Raw genomic sequence first — 21,011 nt, 5'->3', positions numbered from 1 at the left:
AAAAAAAAAAAAAAAAAAAAAAAAAAAAAAAAAAAAAAAAAAAAAAATCAACAACAAACCCTGATTTTCTCAAAAGATTAAGGAAAAAAGTTTATGATCTTCCGTCTTCCCAAAATTCAGATGATTTCTCAGGTTGGGAGTCCAAAGTTCATTTCTCAAGCTGTAGAATCTAATAAGTGAAATTCGGCCCTGAAGAAATCCTTTTTATTCATGTTATTTAACATTCATCTGAGATTAAAGAATCTTCGTAGATTGCTCCTTATGGTGTTATTGACACGGATAATGGGTCTAAGATCAGTTTAAGTAGTGTACAACTTGATCTACAACCTTTTGGTAGTTTGGTGGATGATATTGTTGAGGATTCTTACGAAGCAACCTTGGATATGTTGTTTAGGATTTCTTCCAAGGAAGATTCTGTTTCCCATGAAGACTTAGTTTCACCTCAGAATATTTTTAGTGCTATCTCTTCTCCTCTAACCATTTGGCTAGGGTTTATATGATTATATCTATCTCCTCAATTTTATAGGATTATTCTTACTGGTGACTTGCTCAAGTCAAAAGCTAAAATTATTTGGCTCAATGCAGTGAGTTGCATTCTGTGGGAAATGAATGTGGCTGGAGAGATATAGAACTTCCGAAGATGTTGATAAAAACTTTTCCACTCTTTGGAGAATATTGTTCGTCTCCTCTTCCTTGGTTACTTTTAGGTTCTTGGATTACCCCTGGGGAGTTTAGCAGATTGATCATTTTTTTAACCTTTCTTTAACTCTATTACACGAGCATTTTCTTTAACTGTGACCTTTCCTTGATTCATACATATTCAAGGAACTTTTCTGTAGCTCCTTAGGTTTAGTAGGCTTTTGCTTAGTTTTATCCAATCCATCCTTGTTATTGCTTCTCCAAATGTGTGTATTGAACTGGGTCAGTGTGTGTATGTATGAATTCACGTAGAATAAATTAAGAAACATTTTTATCACTATAGATGGAAGTTGGATATTCTACACGCCTGCATAGAAAAAGAGCTGATGTATGCATTTGTTCTTTGAGGAAAGAAGGCTTTGGTGAGTAAAAACAATCTCCAAGTCATACACAAGCCTGGTTGCAAAATGTTTTAGAAAAGGCAGTGGCTTCGTTTGAAGTAAAGTGAATTTTAGCACGCCCTACCATTGTCATTGATATAAGGCTTTAAAAGAACAATGGAGGATGCGAATAAAACCTTATATTTCATCTCTCTTCTTGATTTCCAACTAAATTTTCTTTGTCCTAGTGTGTTTTTTAAACTGGAACTAGATCCTATTGCCAATATGGTACTTATCGTTCTCAATTATAATCTTGAATTGCAGTACCATGAACTTGATTATTGATGAGCAGATACGGGAGAGGAATGTGTCACTGGATTCTCTCTCTCTCTCTCTCTAGCGTTCTAGTCTCTAGCCCATTCTCTGTTAAGTACTTATCATGCAACTCTTTTGGTTTCTGCAGGGACGAACATGGGAGCTGCTTCAGTTGATATGGAAACCAGCAGGATATCATGGATCTTACATGGTAAAAGCGACATTTTTGCGCTACAACTCATTCATTCGGTAATTCACTTTGTATGCCTGTCATTTGCATTTAAAATCCCAATAATTAGTTCTTTTGGGCCTTTGCATTCTATTCCATTGCTTGTGTGATGTGGAACTGTATCTTATATTAATTTACTGGATAACCTGTTGCAGGAAAATGTTGTTCTGTGTGGACTTAGAAATGGCATGATTGTGACAATTGATACTCGTGAAAGACAGGGAGTATGTAAAAGACTTGTAAGGCATAGAATTCCTTACTTACCCGTAGATAGAGACTCCAGAACGTCTTCTCAGCAATGGTATAAGGTAAATAGCATTTATATGTTTTAGAAATTTGTGTTATATTTTCAAATCTCAATATGCAATGTTTGTTTCCTGGTGAAATAAATAATAAAACTTATGAGGTTTTGTCTTGAGATATTGAAACTTTTAACCACTGTGGATTGGCTCAGTCTTGTAATCCAGATGTCTTTATAATCATCCGTCTAGTTGTGGGATTTAGTTATGGTAACCACCTAAGTAAGATGTCTAATATCTTATGGGCTACCATTGTCATGTTGTACAATTAGATAGTTCGTCCTTAAGATTACTGGAGGTGTACCAAACATTATGCACACCCGGTAAAGGTAGTACATATCCTCTTCTTAATTATACCCAAAGTCTTGGAGGAAGCTTCTCAAAAGTAAAAAACTTAGAATGATGAATGTTGTCGACTATGTTAACTCCTTTACAACTAAAACCATGGATAAGGTAGGAAAACTTTATTGAACAGGAATTTAGGTAATAGTTTGTGATTGTTGAAAAGTTTTACATGCTGAAAATCTATTTAATTCCGGTATGTAGTAGCAGTTTCTGTCTAGCGTGAATCTGAGTAGTAAAATTCTCTCAGTAATTTCAGTGAATTGTTCATGTTAGGTGGCTAACACCCCTCCCCCCTCCGAACCCCCAAAGTTTACATTTCATTTATATCTATCAAGTTTGCACACATGATCTCTGCGAACTTCTTGGAGATGTGCTTTTTTGGGTCATAAAACTATATATGACGTTTTGATTACTTTTCCATGCAGCTCACTGGGAACATTTATCCTTCTTGTACGGTTAAAATGCCTTCTTCCATATCGAGGTAGATCTCTATTTAAATTCATTTCCTTTGTACAATTTAAAATTCTAACAGTTCTTTTCCCCCTTCCCCATTATCCACTAGCTTGGTGTCGCTTCAGTTTGATGACCGATATTTTCTGTCAAGCTCCATGGATGGATCGGTTAGTGTGCACTCTTCTTTAAATTGTATGTTGAAAGGTGGTAAATAAATATATGCCTGTGTAACTAATTACTGTGTCATTGAGTAGTTAGAACATCGATGAAGGTTTTATTTTGATAGAGCTCTTAGCTGAAATATGACAATGGTTATACTTAAGGAAAATTGTAAAATATCAAACAATGGGAGAGGTTTGGGTCTCTTCCCTTGATACGAGCCCACTTTCTACCTTCTCCTCCCATGGCTTGCTCTGCATATTACTTTTTTATTTTATTTTTATTTTTATTTTATTTTTTTAACTAGATTTTTCAGTGCTCAAAGAATACTAAATCTCCGGAGAGTGGAAAGCAAGAAAAACTGAAAATTTCCTGTTTATTAAAAGGAGCCTCTGGGGTTAGCATTTCGTTTTTTAGAAATGGGGTTCAAGTGGATGGAGTGAGGGAGCAAGCCATATCCTTGTCATTTAGGAACTTGTCAACAGTCTTTGTGGTCATGATTTGACGGAAAGAGCTAGTGTTCTCAGCCCCTTCATCCAACCATTTTTTATTATAAAGTTTCTCCTTTGAAAGTTAAGTGGATAGAAGTTGGTCTCCCTTAAAGCCTCTTTGTTCCATGTTTTGATTAGTATCTTCAACCCTCTTAGTTTCTGTTAAAAACTATGGCTCTGCCGCCTTGAATTGGATTGGTTGCCTCCAATCATCCACAACAGTACCGAAAGTGTGATGCTGCAGCCACATATTTTCAGTTTCCAATCTTGCAAGTCCTCTTCCCATACTTAACAAATTACTCCTTATGTCTTCTCTTCACGCAAAGTTTCCCTCAGTTTGTCTAACCTCCCTACTCATCGGCGTATCTATCCTCCTGGCATTGATAAAATGCATCGGGGGCTTGTTTTTCCTGACACATTTCTGTGTTCTCATTTACTCATTTTAAATTCTTTGCCTGTCGGATTCATGTTTGTACAGGTAAGACTTTATGATCATCGCCTTATCCAGAGAGGTGCTGTACAAACCTATGATCGGCACGCAAATTCACATACTCGTATACAGCTTGGAGTTGATCCCACTGAGACGTTTGTTGCATCTGGTACCTATCATTTTAGTGCAGGCTCAATATTTTTATATTCAGAAATCTCGTGGGTACTGGTAAAACTAGAGTTTCCACTAAACATATTCCGGTTTTAGGTGGAGAAGACTGCAACTTCCGTCTATGGAATATCAAGTCTGGTAAACTTATCTTTGAGGATAAGTTTGTTGATGCTGTCCCCTCAACCATATGCTGGCGAAGGGCTGGAAGTAATGCTCGCTCTCTATTGTTTCTTTCGTCTTTATACGCTTCTTCTACTATATTGTTTTCTATTTAACTTCTTCCAGGATTTCCGAGAGAGCAGAATGGATACCTAGGCTGTGGAGATCATAGTTGGGGAGCATGGCTTGGGTCACAAGGAGGACTTCATTATGTGAGCTTTCCAAGGTCATAGGTGAACTTGCACGAGGATTTCTGGCCAGCTTTTCAAAATCATCATAATTTAACCTTCAACCAAGTTTTGCTTTTACTTATATATGCTTCAGTCAGGAATGAAAGTTACTCAGCGGATAGGTCATCAGCAGCTTTTTTATTATTGTTTTTATTTCTTATTGCAAGGCCATCAGCAATTCAGTTGTTTAATTTACCTTTTCTTCCAAGGCATTGTAAATTTTTTGGCAGAATCGTGTTGGGAGATGCATAGGTTGTAAATGGATACATATAAAATTACATTTTTGCATTGTAATATTCATATAAAATTACTTTTCTAATCTCACTTGTAATTTCTTAATTCATTTAAAAATGTCGCTCTTTCCTTTCTTAAAATTATTGTAACCTAATACTTGACACTTACAATGTACTTGTGATGTAACACGAAATTAAGGAGCCTTTGGGCCAACATATTCCAATTGGTCTGATCCTTCAAAAGTAATAGAACATTGGCCAAACCGTACAACCACACACGACATGACACGGGAAGGCACACAATAAGATTATATAGGTTGCAGAAAAAAATGGAGACGATGTGTGTTAGTTATAAAAACCTACTTTCAAATCTACTTGCCAAATTAAAGTTCAATATTCTTATTCTATTTGATATGATACTTTAGCATTCAATATCATTCAATGGACTTAATTTAAGCTTTGCTAATGCCCGTTAAAAATTTGGATGTGTGTTGATCCAAAAATTTAAAAATTGAATATTGAATATTGTGAAGGAAGTTTGTGGAGGCATCCTTTCAATTATTTAAGTGATTTTGAAAAGTTTGTAATTTAATCTCTAAAATTTGAAGTGTATATATTTTTTTTTTTTCAAAAAAAAAATTGGAAGTTAGAGTTGGGATAAAAATTATAAATGTAAGAAGCATATAAATTTGATGATAAAAGGGTAAGCTAAAAATGAAAGTTTAAGAAGTTTGAGTCATAATTGAAATAAATTATATAATTAATATGTATTTTTGATAATTTAAGGAGAAAAGTAATAATAAAAAACGCCTTCCCTGACCTCCCGCCATGGACCCCAAGGTCTGGTTTTGGATTTCAATCTTAGTTATATTTGGACCGCACGCGCTCAACGGCTGAAAACCAACGTCTCCGTTTTGGTACATATTGTTCACAAAATGCAGGGCGAAGACATATTTAGGTCCACATTATTTGTTGTGGATGCTTAATTTAGGGTAGGTTGAGCGTGTGCCAGAGATTTCCATCTTACAAGCCTCAAAATGGCGTCCTCTCTTTTCGGTGCCATTCCCCTCATATCTTCCTTCCCCCGCTTCCCCCCTTTCTGGATTGGTTTCTCATAATTCCGTCCCAACCAAAATGTCTTATTCCCTCTCCTTTAACGCCTTCCTTGTTCTTCATTCCATGGGGTTTTGATCCAACCAGCTCCCTCAAACATTGCTCATCCTCCGTCCCTCCCTTCCACTGGGTGACCCATTCTTCATGGCTTCTTCGGAGGTCGAAATTTCTTCCTCCGCCTCACCCTTTGGCTGCGTTCTCAGAGACCATAACCGGCGGCGAGAGCCCAATGTCACCGCCACCCATGTTGCTCGTTTTCGCAACAACCTCAAGACTTTGGTCATGGATCGCCTCAACGATTGCATCACAATCACCCCAAATCGAAATCAAAACCACAATCCCAACCCCGTCATTCCTAATTTTCGAGTCCCCAGAACCAACCATGATTCCGCTCCCAGGCGCTCCAATCCATGTCAAACTTTGTCTACCATTATTAATCACCCACAAAACAACAACAATAATAACAACCCACAAACACGAACCACCCCTACTCCTCAAACGGGTACGGACAAGAACCATTCATCAAAGCTAGGAGCATCTTCTCTCGTGCAGATATGGGAGAAGAGGCTAAATGTTTCCTCCTCTAACGTCGGTTTGAATGCGAATGCGAATGCGAACGCGACCCCTTCGGTTTGTTCGGTCAAGCAAGAGACGGAGCAGGAGCAGGAGCAGGAGCAGGAGCAGGAGCAGGAGCAGGCATGCTCGTTGGAAGCAGGGGATTTTGGCGACGAGAGGTACGATGCAGGGCTCGGGAGCGAAGACGTGTTTGCAGATTGGCATTCGAGCAGAACAAGTTCCAGTTCTCCACCCTCTTCCACGCAAAGCCAGATTTCAGATGCGAGAGAAAGGGAGAGGGTGCGCGTGGTAGATATCATTAGGAGATTGACATTGACGGCTGCAAAGCCTCCGCATTCATCTTGGGTCGAAGACAACGACCACTCCAATGAATCCTCCTCAAATCCCACTCTGATTCTGAGATACCAAGTAGAGCCCAAATGCCTTTCTCATATTTTATACTCTCCCCGAATCAGAGGACGTCAGGCCTTTGCCGATTTACTCTTGCAAATCGAGCGAGACAGGCAAAGAGAGCTCGAGACATTGGTAGAGCGTCGAGCCGTTTCAAAATTCCCCCAACGTGGCCGCATCCAGGTTCGTTTTCTCTCCATTCTTTTTGTTTTTACAATATTAATCATCTCTTCTCCATTTTTAATCACTTTCTTATCTAATCTAATCTCTATGGAGTGAATCAGTACTGTTCTACCTTACATCTTATTAAATTATCTAATCTCATAAGAATGGAAAAAAAAAAGAAAAAAGAAAAAAGAAAAAAGAAAAAAAAAAGAAAGAAAGAAAGGTGGATGCTTGTAAAATTTGACTATTGTTGGGAATGCGGGTTGTGAGATGCTGCAGTCGCTACTTCGGCTTAAGATTTTGCAACGTGGAATGGCATTGGAAGATGAGCAGAAGCGCCCAAAATTTGTAATAACGCCTCGAGCGAATCATAGAGCTTATACCATCAGCCATCTCAGGTATAATGAATTGTAATTCAATACATACGTTAGGATTTTGGCTTTATGTGGCATGCATCCTGCAGGGAGAGGTTTAGTGGAGCTGGTGAGAATGGCGCAAGAAGCCCTATTGGAGAGATGCTGGACAATAATGATGATGATAAAAACCAGTTGGATACTGATCCTCATACTCATGCCACCAACACAAAAGATAATGACAATGATAATGATAAGGATAGCAATAACCAGCAAGTGGTTGGCATTAATCCAATTCCTGAACATTTCAATGAAGAGGAAATTGAAGAAAAAGAAGAAGAACCAGCACAAGAACCAGAACCAGAACAAGAACAAGAAGTTGATCCTCCAAGTTCAGAGGGCAGATGGCAAGATAGGCCTAATTTGAATTTGGATTCACAAGACTCTATCAATGGATGGGAAGCAGAAGATCACAGTGAGGCAGCAGAAGAGAGTTATGATGAAAACTACTTGGGAACCAGTTACGATTGGTTTGCTGATATTTCTCGGCCTCGAAGTTATTGGGAAGACCGCAGGAAATCTTGGTATCAGCAAATGCTCGACTCCAATTCTGCCAACGAAGAAATACGTCAACTTATTGAAAGGTGTACCGTTCCATTCCTTTACTCATTTGATGCATCATCTAGCTATGTGTTGAGTTGAAATTAAGATGGTATTGAATTGTGGATGGCAGGAAAACAGTATCGAATTTTCTATCGAGTGAGTTTCGTGAAAGAATGGACAAGTTGATGGTGTCCCGATTAGAGCGACAAACGCAGCAAGAAGAAGAATATGATGATGGAGCGGAAGAAGAAGATGAAGAAGAAGAAGAAGAAGAAGAAGAAGGAGAAGAAGAACTGTGGTGTTTCTCAGAAGGACACACTCAACCAAAGAGTAGTGATAACGAAGAGGAAGAAGAAGAAGAAGAAGAAGATCGTGATGAAAGAAGCTTGATTAGCAGCGCTCAATATCAAGAAGCAAGCGATGATTTGGATCCATCTGCATCTCCTTTGCAATTTCCATCCCCGTCAATATTGAGCTCATGGAGCTACCAGCTGGATAACGAGATGGGTGAAGATTCCAACAGAGGCGCATCTACTTCCTCACCCCAACCTTTCCAACCTCAATTTTCCTCCAATACCCAACGCTCTTCCCCCGTCTCAACAACCCATCATCCATCCATTGTAAGAGGCTAGAGCGGTGTTCTTGAATGTGTGTGTATATATATTATATGCATAATATGACGTTACTTACTGTGGCAATTGTAAAATTCAGGAAATGGAACTGATATACGATTTAAGAGGGCACATGGAGCAATTGTACCAGGAGATGTCGGAACTGAGAAAATCCATAAAATGTTGCATGGACATGCAGCTCATGTTGCAGCACTCGATTAAGCGGCATGAAGTTGGAGGAGGAGGGAGGAAATCCAAGAAAGAGAAATCAAGAAAGCGCAAATGTTGTATTTGCTACGACATGCAGATTGACTCACTACTGTATAGGTAACTATATCTATCTATCTATATGTATGTATGTATCTTAAAAAAGTGAAAGGAGTGTGAATAATGATGATATCATATACTACATATTGTATTGGTGCAGATGTGGACACATGTGTAGCTGTATGAAATGTGCTAAGGAATTGCAATGGAGAGGGGGAAAGTGTCCAGTTTGCGGAGCTCCGATTGAGGACGTGGTGCGGGCCTCTTTTATGCCACATTCATAGGAAGGAATAGCAACGTCCGATGCACGAGTTCTTGCTTCAGAGGACCGTCTTCATTCTTCTTCCTCCATCAACCCTACAAAATCCACCTTCTTTTACCTCTTATCATCTCTTTGGGCCTTCTTTTACCTTTCTTTTTCAACTTCTCAACTTTGAACTGCTGCATCATGTTTATCCAAACTGCACATAACATCTTAACTACACGTTTCACTGTAAATGATTTCTACTTTGTAACCACCCCCTTTTATGTTTTCTCTTTTTCTACATATATACGTATGTTTTTTGAAAGAGAATTCTTGTAATACCGCATCATTTCAGTGAATTTCTCTACTCCCATCCCCTCTTCTCTTATGGACACCACATCATTTAATAAATATTTTGGTTTTTCAAAATCAAGCTTATAACTTCTACTTCTATATTTAATTTAGTTTAATTTTATTATTCATATTTACATCAATATGTCATACTACCTCGATACACCATTACCTGAATCTTAATATATATGTGTATATATGTTATATTTTATATATTAATAAAAGTAAATATTATTTTTATTTAACATCATCTTTTTAATTCTTAAAAACTAAAATACTAAATGTCAAACTTAATTTCATTCCATTGTTATTGAAAATGTCATTTAACAATGATTTAATGATTTAATTTTAGTTTTAAAAAACTGAACTTGCATTTAATAGGTGGTATAGTTTAATATTAGAAGAGCATTTGGATAAATACAGCGTTTTGTTTCATAAAAAGGAATGGTTGTATTCACATTTGAAGAGGATTTTATTTTATGTCAAATTAATAGGGGTGTAAATTTTTATTACAAAAGAAGAGAGGGGTAGAAAACGCACCGACGACGCGAATCAATCCAAGGGAGGCATGCAGTGGGAAAATGAGAGAGAGGTTCCTCCCGTTACAGGTTTACAGCACAGGATTGGGTGTGGGGGCGGGGCCCAACCCCTATCACCCCGCCACCGAATCATTCTATTCCCATGTTTGCACTTCACGCCCTCCATCTACCGTCATATTTTCTTGTAGGTCCTCCTTTTACCTTTCCTACTTCTCCTCTTTTTACTATTACTATTATTATTTATTATTCATATATTGTCTCATTACTTTACTGCACTCTGTGTGCAGCTCTACTCTGGAAGATGAACGTGATTAATGGGATTGGGCGGGATTAAGGTGGAGGTTAATTAATGAAGGGTAGTAATAATGAGGTTGTGCGCTCTAATCTCGGCACTGAATTCCATTTCCGCCATTAGGGCTTTTGCCTTTACCTTTACCTTTACCTTTGCCTTTGCCTTTGCCTTTGCCTTTGCCTTTGCCTTTTCCAATAACACAACAATTCCAAGTCCAAGGTCCAACTCCTATTTGTATTTTACCTTTTTCCTTTTCGACATTCTCTCTCTCTCTCTCTCTCTCTCAATTTTTTGCTTTCCTTTTTACAGTTCACATATTCAATAATATCGCATCCAACCTTTCTCCACCCTCCCTCCCTCCTTTCACTCTTTGCTTCCCTAAATCCCAACTGGATTGTGTTGTGGATTCGCATCATCTCTCCGCTCCGCTCTTCTCTGCTCTGCTCCTTCCATCAGAGCAGATTCCCTTCTTTCTCTCTCTCCTACCATGGCGAAAGACCGAGAAAGGAGGATGTATGTCGGAGTTATTTTTAACTATGCCGCAGAGCTCAAGCTTTTTCTTTCCGCTCTCCTCCTCCTCTGTGCTCTCGCTACTATCCTCCAGTTCCTTCCTTCTCGTTTCACCCTCTCCATCTCCGATCTCCGCTCCTGCTCCGCCACCCAAGATTCCCCTTCTTCTTCTTCTTCTTCTTCTTCTCTATCGGCAACACTCCATTCTTCCATACCCCCTCCCAGCCCCCATCCCTCCACCTCCCTCCCCACAGATCAGCTTCTTCCCAATGGCATTCTCAGGCGCGTTTTTCGTCCTTACGGTGCCGCCGCGTATAACTTCATCACCATGGGTGCTTACAGAGGCGGCGTCGACAATTTCGCCATCGTCGGTTTAGCCTCCAAGCCTCTTCACGTCTTTGGACATCCCACATACCAATGCCAGTGGATTCCTCTCCTCCACCCCTCCAATCCCATCAACGCCTCCGCCTTCAAGATCCTTCCCGATTGGGGCTATGGTCGTGTTTACACCGTCGTCGTCGTCAATTGTACTTTCCCTCACCCTGTTAATGCTGACAACCAGGGTGGAAAATTGCTCCTTTATGCCTCCACTTCCGGCGGCGGAGACCGCAACTTCAACCTCACCGACACCATTGAGGTGTTGACAGAAAGTCCCGGAGGAATGAACGCTTCCCTTTTCACATCCAGCCCCAAATACGACTATCTCTACTGTGGGTCGTCTCTGTATGGGAACTTGAGCCCCCAGAGGGTGAGAGAGTGGCTGGCCTACCATATCAGGCTGTTCGGGGTCAGATCCCACTTCGTAATACACGATGCAGGTGGGGTTCACGAGGAAGTGCTCCAGGTTTTGAAGCCATGGATGGAATTGGGTTATGTGACGTTGCAGGACATCAGGGAGGAGGAGAGGTTCGATGGATACTACCACAACCAATTCATGGTGGTGAATGATTGTTTGCATCGCTACAAGTTTATGGCCAAGTGGATGTTCTTCTTCGACATTGACGAGTTCATCTACGTGCCGCCCAAAAGCACCATAAAATCAGTTCTAGATTCGCTTTCAGACTACGCCCAGTTTACAATTGAGCAAATGCCCATGAATAGCAAGACGTGTCTCACGGAAGATGCGGGGAGAACCCACAGGTACCAATTATTATACGATGCTGTAATGTGAATTCTGTGCATAGACGCAAAAAGAGTGCGTGATTAGGGGGATGATAGTTTTTTGATGCTGATATTAGTTTAGTTTGGGGAAATTCCGTTGATTGCATATAGAGAATGGTAACATGTTTAGATAACAATAGTAGTGGATTAAGTTGGCATTGTAGAATATGTATGAAGATAATGAATGAATGAATGGATATGGTTGGCTTGGTTGCAGGAAATGGGGGTTTGAAAAGCTTGTATACAAGGACGTGAAAAGGGGAATAAGGAGGGACCGAAAGTACGCAGTACAGCCGCGGAGGGTGTTTGCGACGGGGGTGCACATGTCGGAGAATGTAGCTGGGAAGACCACACACAAGACGGAGGGCAAAATCAAATACTTCCACTACCATGGCACCATTGCCCACCGAAGGGAGCCCTGCCGCTCCCTTTCCAATCTAACCCAACTCACTCTCGACGACACCCCCTTTCTTCTGGATACCACCATGCGTCTCGTCGCTCCTGCCGTCAAGAGGTTCGAGCTCAAAATGATCGGTTCCAGGTTACAGGCCACGCGCCAGTGATGAACCACAACCATTCATTCTCATTTCTCCTAATTTCCGCTCTGTTTCCTTTCTTGATCAACCGGTTCCAGGTTCCAGGTTGCAGGTTGGAGCTCGAAATGATCGGTTCCAGGTTACAGCTCACTCCGACTGTATATTATATAAAAATTCATATATAATTTGGGGGCACCAGTAGAAGAGGGGGGATTGGGTTTATTCTTATTTGTTACCCACTTGTTGTAATTATTTTTCTACACTTTTTTTGTGCTTATATTACATTTTTACATCACAAATAAAACACAGTTTATTATTATTATTATATATAACAGGCTGATGTGGAGGTGGTCGTGTCGGCAAGGAAATTTTGGGCATAGAATTCAATTATTTTTAGATGGGATTTGTTTAATCATGGATTTAATTTTAGTTATAGAAAGTAGGGAAAGTTGTGGGTCCGAATAATTACATTGTTTCTACAACAACTAGAATGGGTTAATAAATAATAATAATTGAGCAAACAAAGGCAGAGTTTTGGTATGCTATGTCACTTTCACAAGCAAAAATGGGTGTACCTCACTTACTCACACTCGCATGTGATCTGGAATATTCCTTTTTTCTTTTTTAAAAAATAATAATAATAATTTATGAATGTCTTTTCTACTCGACCTGTAATCGGGTCCGAATTCAAGGAATCCCAGGTTAAGCTTTCTTTTCTGGTTTCTTATAATCATTCTTTCTATTTCCCACCAAAATTCCCATTTCAAGTATTTAATACGAGTTTCAATTAAATGTTTTATTTAATATCTTGAATTTGTATGAAAATGTTATTTAGTGATTTAACATCAGCAAAAGAGAATATCAAGAACAACAATAATAAAACATTTACTGCGTGGACTGGAAGAGTAAGACAATTGAATTATTGGTGTAGCGTCCTTTTGTGTAACAAACTTTGATTTGAACATTTGAAAAAGAAATGAAATTGAATAGTGTGTGCGATGAAAAAATCAATGGGCCTCCAAAAGAGCATTGAACTCCTCTCTGGCTCTGCGCAAGCGTGGGGTAATGACGCAGGGAGATGCAGCTCCCGATTCCTCCGCCAATTTTGCTTTGGTCCACACAGGAAGATGATGAACTCCCACCCCATCTCTATTGAATACAAACGCGGTCTGTGCTGGTGATTGTGTTCGTGCACCCACGCTGTTCCTTATCAATTCCATTGGCAGGTCAAAATAAAGGCTCCCCATCCCTGACATCGATTCCCCATCTTCATGAGCCACCATGCCCGACGAAGCCCACGAGCCACATTCGAATTTTTCCAAAGAAACTCGACTGTGACTTATGGAAATGGATATACACCCACCTCCCTCCTCACCTTCCTCTACCTCTTCCTTTCTCTCTTCCTTCCCTTTCCCAACCTTAAACCCCAACCCTCCCAGCACTGGTAGCAACAAGCACAGTGCCCCACATCTGAAACGCCTCGCTTTCCCCTCCTCTGTTTTGTGCTTATGCCCTTTCTCCCATATCATTACTCTATTCTCAATAAGACCATGCGGCAGTGCCTTACCCCTTCCTTCACCACAGGATTTGCTCCGATTCAGCCCCCGCCCCCCATCATGGACTTTCTTTTTTGCTGCCGCACCACTGCCCAACGGAGGGGATGAATAAGCCGAGTTGGGGGCACTGTAGCTTTCCAACTTGAATTGCGTTGACACCTCAATAACCACATCCTCAACGAGTTCGTACCTTCTGCCAGTGGTGCCAACAGATAAAGGTTCTAATTTATCAGCAATGGCAGGCATACTGCAGTTTGATTGAAATTGTTGTCTTGGAATGGAATGGAAGGCCTTTAAACTTCAACCAACAACAAGACAACACATGGACGTGGTGGGCAGTCTGTTTAGTAATGATTTGCATGTTCTTCGCCTTCCTTTTTCTAATTCCCACCACCGTTGACTTGGATATAACATGCAAGCAGCAAGGAAATATGACGGTTTTTGTTTTGATATTTAACGGTTGAGGTATTAAAAAAAAAAATGCATCGAAGCATTTCGTGGAAAGTATGAGGACTTATACCACTCACTCTGCCCATTATGCAATGCAACAAATGAGGTATTAGCCGCACTCTTTATCAGGTAATTTTATTCCGTGATCAAGCGCCATAACGGCAAGAGAGAAACTTAAAAGACGTGGTTCAGCATTTAATAATTCCCATCTTATAAATTCATCAATAACTCATTCTGGCCCTTACTTGGAATTGAATGCATAACAAACTCTCGTAGTCGCGAAGGGTCAGAAACAACCACCACAGTCGGCAATCATCAGCCACGTCTATTGCCACATAGTAGAAGCACTATTGAAGAGAATTGTAGAACAGGATTAGAACTACTGAGATGCCAATTATCACTGGAAACGCTGTCACTATGTACAGTGCTCCATATCCCTGCATCAAATCAATTTTAGATTCCTCATCAGCAATGGTGTAATATCATGCAAAATTTTCTTTTCACGATTTTGACTCTCAGTTACCATTAACAAAATTCCAGTACACTCCTAACCGCATTGAAGTGACAAATCCATAACATCTGGAGTGAATTATCAAAATAAATAAGTTGGACTAAAAGTAGTGTATCTGATGATGGGCAAAGAAAACAAACCACGGCTGCAGGCACTTCTGGGTCCTCACTCAAGTCGGCATCTTCAAGCTCAGCTGCAGTATCCCAATCAATGTTGAGTCTCTTTGCAGCCTCTCGAGGATTCACGCCCGTGTCTGTGACATTTGCATATAAAGATTTACTGCGTTTCTTCTTAGGTGCCTCAACCTACACGTACGAGTAACATAATCAACGAGGATAGAAGAAAAATGTCAAGAAAATCTAAAGTGGAGCCAAAACCATGCTGACCGGCCCTTATCAGATGATAATATAAACAGCAGAAATAAAAATCCCCACGACTTGTTTGAACCAGAAATTTGTTTCCATATTTGGGAAGTGGACAAGAAGAGACCATTTCTCATAATTACATTAGACAATAGTTAATACTTTGCTTAAATTGTTATTCAATCCATGGGGTTAATGAGAGCTCAGGCATTCATGGCTAAGCATGTATGCACATTCATGCATATAAGACAAAAGTAATCACTACCTCAATAGGGTCAAACCCAATAATTATACATATATATATTTATTTTAGAAAAAATGAGGGTCGAACCCAATAATTAGAAGTATGTATATTTATTTTTAAAAAATGATTTAGGTATTTTAGGTATTTTAGGTATTTTAGGTATAAAGATACTCAGATATCAGATATTTTAGAAAAATGATGAAGATATAGGAATAATTTATCTAGCCTCTACTATATACTCCACCATACAAGGTTTTCGTCCCAAGAAATCCAAAGCACAGTGAGTGTGAGTGTTTACCAAAAAGAATTTGTTCAACAATTTGGTATCCGAGTGTAGTATGCTCTATGGTTGCAACTCTATTTAATCTTCCCATCAAAGATGATTTCTTGAGATTCTTAGTGAGTGAGTTTCTTTGTGTCTTGAGTAATTCGTGACTATGCAAGTTTTGTGTCGAAAGAACTTATTTGGTATTATTGAGGTATAGCCAACATGGGGTGATTTTTACATCGTTGGAGGAATCAAGAAACTTAACAACAACTACAACATGTGGGCAACATGCATGATGACTTATTTAAAGAACAAGACCTTTGTGAGGTCGTTGGCGGGAGTGAAACTACGCTGCAAGAGGATGATTTTAATTGTGCCTTGCGCAAATGAAGAATCAAAGTAGACAGAGTAATGTTTGCCTTGAAAACCACTATTGGAGAAGAGATGTTAGAACACATTTGGGATGACAACACAACGAAAGAAGTATAGGACATGTTCGTGATATTTTTCTCAAAGAAGAGCGATACGAGACTACAACTTCTGGAGAACGAGCTCTTATCAATTTTATAACGTGACTTGACGATTTCTCAGTACTTCCACAGGGTCAAGTCGATCTGCAAGGAGATTACTTAACTAGACCCAAAGTCCATCATTGGAGAAGCTCGAATGAAAAGTATCATTATCCACAGATTGCGACTAGAATATAGAAGTTTCGTTATTGCTATACAAAGATAGTTTGCTCAACCATCACTCCTAGAGTTTAAAAATTTGCTAGCCAGCCAAAAAGTCATGGCTAAACAAATGGGAGCCATCACATAAGGTGAAGAATAAGCACTCTACACAAGTGAAAGTCAGAGTAACAATAAACTGTCTACCAAACATGGATACAAAAATGGTGACAAAGAAAGAAGCCATCAAGGAACTGCACAACCGAGGAGAGCTTAAAAGAACGATAACAAGAACTTTCAAGGGAAGAGATTTGAAGGCATTTGTTACAATTGCAGGGAGAAGGGCCACATGTCTAGGGATTATTGGTCCAAGTGACACTAATGTTGGTGAACAAGAAGTGAGTCAATCAAGTGAACTCGGTGAAAAATAAATGACACATCAACAACTTAAACAGTAAAAAAGAATCCAAAAGCTAAATCAAAAGTATGTCAATACTTCTATTATAGGACAAAATTAAGAAGCTAGAGACGTATGAAGAAGCATCACAAAATATGGCTTGGCAACAGACAATGGAGTAAGAAATTATAGCCTTTAGCAAAATCAAATTTGGGAACTAGTGCCAAGACGAGGAGATATCAAACTCATCTCTTACAAGTGTCTGTCAGATGGATCAATCGAGAGATACAAGACTCAACATGTAGCTCGAGAGTTTTCTCAACGATATGGATTAGACTATGATGAGACATTTAGTCCAGTGGCAAAAATCACTATCGTACAGCTTCCTCCCGCACTTATGGTAAATAAAGATTGAAAATTATGGGAGATTAACGTGAAGAATGTTTTCTTACCTGGAGAGTTGGACTGGGAGATCTACATGAACCAACCAAATGGATTTGAAAATGGAGTTGGAGTCATTGGTCAGTACATGCAAAGTCCACCGAAGCGTCATTTGGATGCAAAGTCCAAAGAAGCGTCATTTGGATGCGGCTCGACGGATCTCGAGGTATGTCAAAGGTAGAATCAATTATGATCTTCTGTACAAAAGAAGCAAAGACTGCAAGCTAGCTAGATACAGTGATGCTAACTACGCAGGATATCATGATACTCAAAGATCAAGCACCGGGTATGTGTTCAAGCTCGGTTTGAGAACAATTTCTTGGTGTAGCAAAAGACAACCAAGAGTATCATTGTTGACTACAAAAGCGGAGTGCAGAGCAGCGGTTGGAGCAACTCAAGAAAATACATGGCTGAAACTCTTAACGGAGGATTTGTATTAGAAAATTGACTCTTTTATACAACTTCATTGCGACATCCAATTTGTGGTTCGCTTAGCAGAGCATTTAAGATTTTATGCCAGAACAAAGCATGTGGAGGTGCATTACCATTTTATTAGAGAGAACGTCAAAGAAGGATACGGATGACCAAGTGACAAACTTGTTTACAAGAGAGCTAAATACTGACAAATGTGAGGGTTTTCGCTATCAGCTCAACATGGCAACAAATGAGGACTAATGCAAAGGAACAAGTTAAAATATTATCACTAGCCCAATAGGGCCAAGCCCAATATTTGAACGAGCCCATTAAGAAAATGATTGAGATATTCTAAGAATAAAAATATCTAGATATTTTAAGAAAATGATTGAGATATTATAAGGATAATCGATAACTAACTAATTTAGGAAAAAAGATTTAGATATTTGAATAATAAATTGTCTAGCCTTTACTATTAATACTCATCCACCCTACCATCCTTTCCATCCCAATCAATCCCAGGAAAAGCACACATAGTTAGTTATTCATCCTTTCCATCCCAATCAATCCCAGGAAAAGCACACATAGTTAGTTATTCCTCACGTATAGTTAGCTATTCCTCACGTATTTATCTGGGATTAAGCTATTCCTCACGTATTTCTCTGAGAAATCCCGCCCTTATTTCTAAATGAAAACTTGGTGATAATTGGAATTGTTTGAAGTGTCACGGAGAAATTTTTTGAATCACAATCAAAATATCACTAGAAAAGTAGTATTAAAACGGCCTCGGAGAATTACTTTTTCTGTTATTGCCCATTATCCATCGACATCTCCTCGTCAATCCAATAGCCATGATCTCCATTGATCATACTAAGGTTCTCTCTCTTCATCTAGCTATTCACAGACAGGGCTATTACTGTAGACCAAATGATGATTGGTATTGGCCATACAACAGCAAACTACAGTATTTAGAGCCAAAACAATAGTAAATAGTCAGAAGACCCATCAGCCTCTGCATTCTAGAATAAAGACGATTTAGCGCCATCACATTTAATCACCAAAACAATTTGTAATTAGCGTTTTACTCTCAGCAGGATAGCATTATTATGTGAGAAGTTGAAGTCCAACCAAATATAGCCTCAAGTCTAATTTTAAAAAAGTTTTACTATACGAGGCCAAGCACGAAATTTCAAAATTTTCAAAACTCGAACGACAAATAACAGGTAATACCTCCAAATTGGGCCAATTGGTCATCTCTTCAGCAAGCATTTGGAGAGCTGCTCTATTTTTCGGGAACTTTCCTTCATTGACCTAGTATAATAACAAATGAAAGTGAATACTAATAATACAAAATAATACTGAGGCTACTTCTACGATTCTCTTTCTGCTCTACCACATCTCCTTTTTCCTGTGTCTATGTTAGTTATATTACTTAGTTACATTAAAGCTAACATCCGCATCGATTGGAGGGGCATCATGTTAGAAACCATGACTTCCACAATGGTATGATATTGTCCGAATGGAGGGGCAACATGTTAGAAACCATGACCTCCACAATGGTATGATATTGTCCACTTTGAGCATAAGCTCTCGTGGCTTTGCTTTTGATTTCTCCAAAAGGCCTCATACCAATGGACATGTATTCCTTACTTGTAAACACATGATCATCCCGTTAAATAGCTAATGTGGGACTCCCTCCCAAGAATCTTCAACACAACATGGAGGGCAACAAGGGTATACATGTCACATGTACGGCAATAAGACTCACATTATTTTTTTTTTATAAATGCAGTTTGAACTTTGTAAGATAAAGAAATGTCAATAGACAGTAGGCACATCAATTGTAAGAAATTTAATTTCATCTATACTTTATCAGAAGAAGCTATCTACATTCGTTAAATTCATCAAATACTTTTAAGAGTCCGCTCCCTCGTTTTTCCAATCTTCTCTAGCTACATATAATTGCCTGATTTCAGATCAAGATTGTAAACATCACACGTGAATATATGCCTTGAAATTGTGAACCTCATCATCAAATATTAAAATTTGAGAACCTAAAATTTCTCACTTCTTCAAGAGTGATAGCTAAATCATCCCTTGTTGGGGCATCCTCGTCGTCAATTCCAAGTAATCTCCTGCGTTCAACTTCCCGGGGGTCTTCAATCATCACGGTAAGTTTAACCTACTAAATTCAAGAATACGAAATGAAAGAGAGGAATAAGGTGAATAAGCTAAAATAGTAACAAAAAGAAAGCATAGAGTATAAAGAAAATAATGCAGAATAAACTATAGTAATCGAGAATTGTATAAAACACAAACTGGTGTGTCACCTCATTGAAGAGCATGTCTCTATTTTTCTTGAGAAGTTCCAAGACCTGGAGGAGGCAGCCAAGAAAAGCTTGTTAAAGAATTAGAAGCGAGAAGAAAGAAAGGATGCTGTAGAAGAAAGAGACAGCAGACCCTTTGAATCTGACGAATGTATTCTAGGTCTTGGGCGTCTGGCTGTTCATCTTCGGTAGACGATGATTGACTCAATTGGGTATTTTCCTTGCCAACGCAGCCCACAACCCGTCGATTGCGGCTACTTGAAACAGGAAGATGGTGGCGAGACGCATAATTGGGAAGGGGAAGATGGCGGAAACAACGAGAAGCTTTGTAATTGTGCTTGATAGACGAAGGAGAAGGGGACAGGGGGAAGTGACGGAGTTGAAGAGCCATGACTTCCATTATTATCTGCAGATTATAGAGATAGAACAACAGACTGTAGTAATATCTGGTAACGGGTCTTCGCGTTCACTTGGCATTTTAGGGGAAATTGCGCTGAAAAGGAAAAGAAAAATAAAAACAATAATAAAATAACATGTTTGTTAGACCGTGGTTTTTTCAACGTTGAAGAGGTGAAATTACTTTTTCTTAGATTACAATTCCGTCCTTTCCTTCTCTATCTTTTCCTATTGAGCACCCAAAACAATCGGATTGAACAGTGGAATAGATGCCTTTTAGCATGTGGTTCTAAAAAAAGTTACCCAAAAATGAAATAAAATTTTTTTAAAAAAATCTTAGATTAAAATTTCCACCTTCTAGATTAAATTAAACACCAATGAAAAGACTAAATCACTCATTGTACTACCTAAAAAAAAAAACGGTTTAGGGTTTAGGATTTGGGGTTTAGGGTTTAGGGTTTAGGGTTTCGGGTTTGGGGTTTAGGGTTTAGGATTTGGGGTTTAGGGTATAGGGTTTAGGGTTTCGGGTTTGGGGTTTAGGGTTTAGGATTTGGGGTTTCGGGTTTAGGGTTTTTTAGGGTTTAGGGTTTAGGGTTTAGGGTTTCGGGTTTAGGGTTTCGGGTTTCGGGTTTAGGGTTTCGGGTTTCGGGTTTAGGGTTTCGGGTTTCGGGTTTAGGGTTTTGGGTTTAGGGTTTAGGGTTTCGGGTTTCGGGTTTAGGGTTTAGGGTTTCAG

The 21,011-nt window shown here is 39.2% G+C and overlaps 6 protein-coding genes across 6 annotated transcripts in view; 3 read left to right on the top strand and 3 right to left on the bottom strand.

Moving 5' to 3' along the window:
• Positions 1 to 4,615, top strand: part of LOC111432975 — a 10,462-nt gene extending 5,847 nt beyond the window's left edge. The window contains exons 7-13 of the mRNA XM_023069819.1: positions 1,483 to 1,583; positions 1,719 to 1,871; positions 2,633 to 2,688; positions 2,770 to 2,827; positions 3,789 to 3,909; positions 4,008 to 4,118; positions 4,197 to 4,615. Of these exons, the coding sequence (XP_022925587.1) occupies positions 1,483 to 1,583; positions 1,719 to 1,871; positions 2,633 to 2,688; positions 2,770 to 2,827; positions 3,789 to 3,909; positions 4,008 to 4,118; positions 4,197 to 4,303 (707 nt within the window). The 3' untranslated portion in view covers positions 4,304 to 4,615. The remainder of the gene's footprint in view (positions 1 to 1,482; positions 1,584 to 1,718; positions 1,872 to 2,632; positions 2,689 to 2,769; positions 2,828 to 3,788; positions 3,910 to 4,007; positions 4,119 to 4,196) is intronic.
• LOC111432977 (vacuolar-sorting receptor 6-like) overlaps positions 1 to 8,050 on the bottom strand; it is a 27,466-nt gene extending 19,416 nt beyond the window's left edge. Inside the window, exon 1 of the mRNA XM_023069822.1 lies at positions 7,976 to 8,050. The gene's annotated coding sequence lies outside the window, so the exon portion shown is untranslated. The remainder of the gene's footprint in view (positions 1 to 7,975) is intronic.
• On the top strand, positions 5,363 to 9,226 carry LOC111432973 (trichohyalin-like). The gene is made up of 6 exons (XM_023069813.1): positions 5,363 to 6,795; positions 7,057 to 7,175; positions 7,241 to 7,774; positions 7,864 to 8,353; positions 8,445 to 8,671; positions 8,772 to 9,226. Exons 1-6 carry the CDS (start codon positions 5,791 to 5,793, stop codon positions 8,893 to 8,895), a joined length of 2,499 nt encoding a protein of 832 aa, XP_022925581.1. The 5' UTR covers positions 5,363 to 5,790; the 3' UTR covers positions 8,896 to 9,226.
• Positions 9,227 to 9,783: 557 nt separating this feature from the next.
• LOC111432976 (galactan beta-1,4-galactosyltransferase GALS3-like) lies at positions 9,784 to 12,563 on the top strand. Its single transcript, XM_023069820.1, has 2 exons — positions 9,784 to 11,687; positions 11,926 to 12,563. The coding sequence occupies exons 1-2, from the start codon at positions 10,525 to 10,527 to the stop codon at positions 12,269 to 12,271; spliced, it is 1,509 nt and encodes a 502-aa protein (XP_022925588.1). The 5' UTR covers positions 9,784 to 10,524; the 3' UTR covers positions 12,272 to 12,563.
• Positions 12,564 to 13,251: 688 nt separating this feature from the next.
• Positions 13,252 to 14,046, bottom strand: LOC111433224. Its single transcript, XM_023070195.1, has one exon. It carries the CDS (start codon positions 14,044 to 14,046, stop codon positions 13,252 to 13,254), a length of 795 nt encoding a protein of 264 aa, XP_022925963.1.
• Positions 14,047 to 14,406: 360 nt separating this feature from the next.
• LOC111432979 (ycf3-interacting protein 1, chloroplastic) lies at positions 14,407 to 20,395 on the bottom strand. The gene is made up of 6 exons (XM_023069824.1): positions 20,016 to 20,395; positions 19,886 to 19,930; positions 19,624 to 19,737; positions 18,786 to 18,866; positions 14,902 to 15,066; positions 14,407 to 14,687 (listed from the first exon to the last, which is right to left on the bottom strand). The coding sequence occupies exons 1-6, from the start codon at positions 20,280 to 20,282 to the stop codon at positions 14,598 to 14,600; spliced, it is 762 nt and encodes a 253-aa protein (XP_022925592.1). The 5' UTR covers positions 20,283 to 20,395; the 3' UTR covers positions 14,407 to 14,597.
• Between the last annotated feature and the right edge of the window lie 616 nt (positions 20,396 to 21,011).

The sequence above is a fragment of the Cucurbita moschata genome, unplaced genomic scaffold (assembly GCF_002738365.1).
Source record: "Cucurbita moschata cultivar Rifu unplaced genomic scaffold, Cmos_1.0 Cmo_Scf00041, whole genome shotgun sequence".
Lineage (NCBI taxonomy): Eukaryota > Viridiplantae > Streptophyta > Magnoliopsida > Cucurbitales > Cucurbitaceae > Cucurbita > Cucurbita moschata.
Note: the sequence above shows the minus strand (reverse complement) of the source record. Positions and strands in the feature narration are given on the sequence as shown.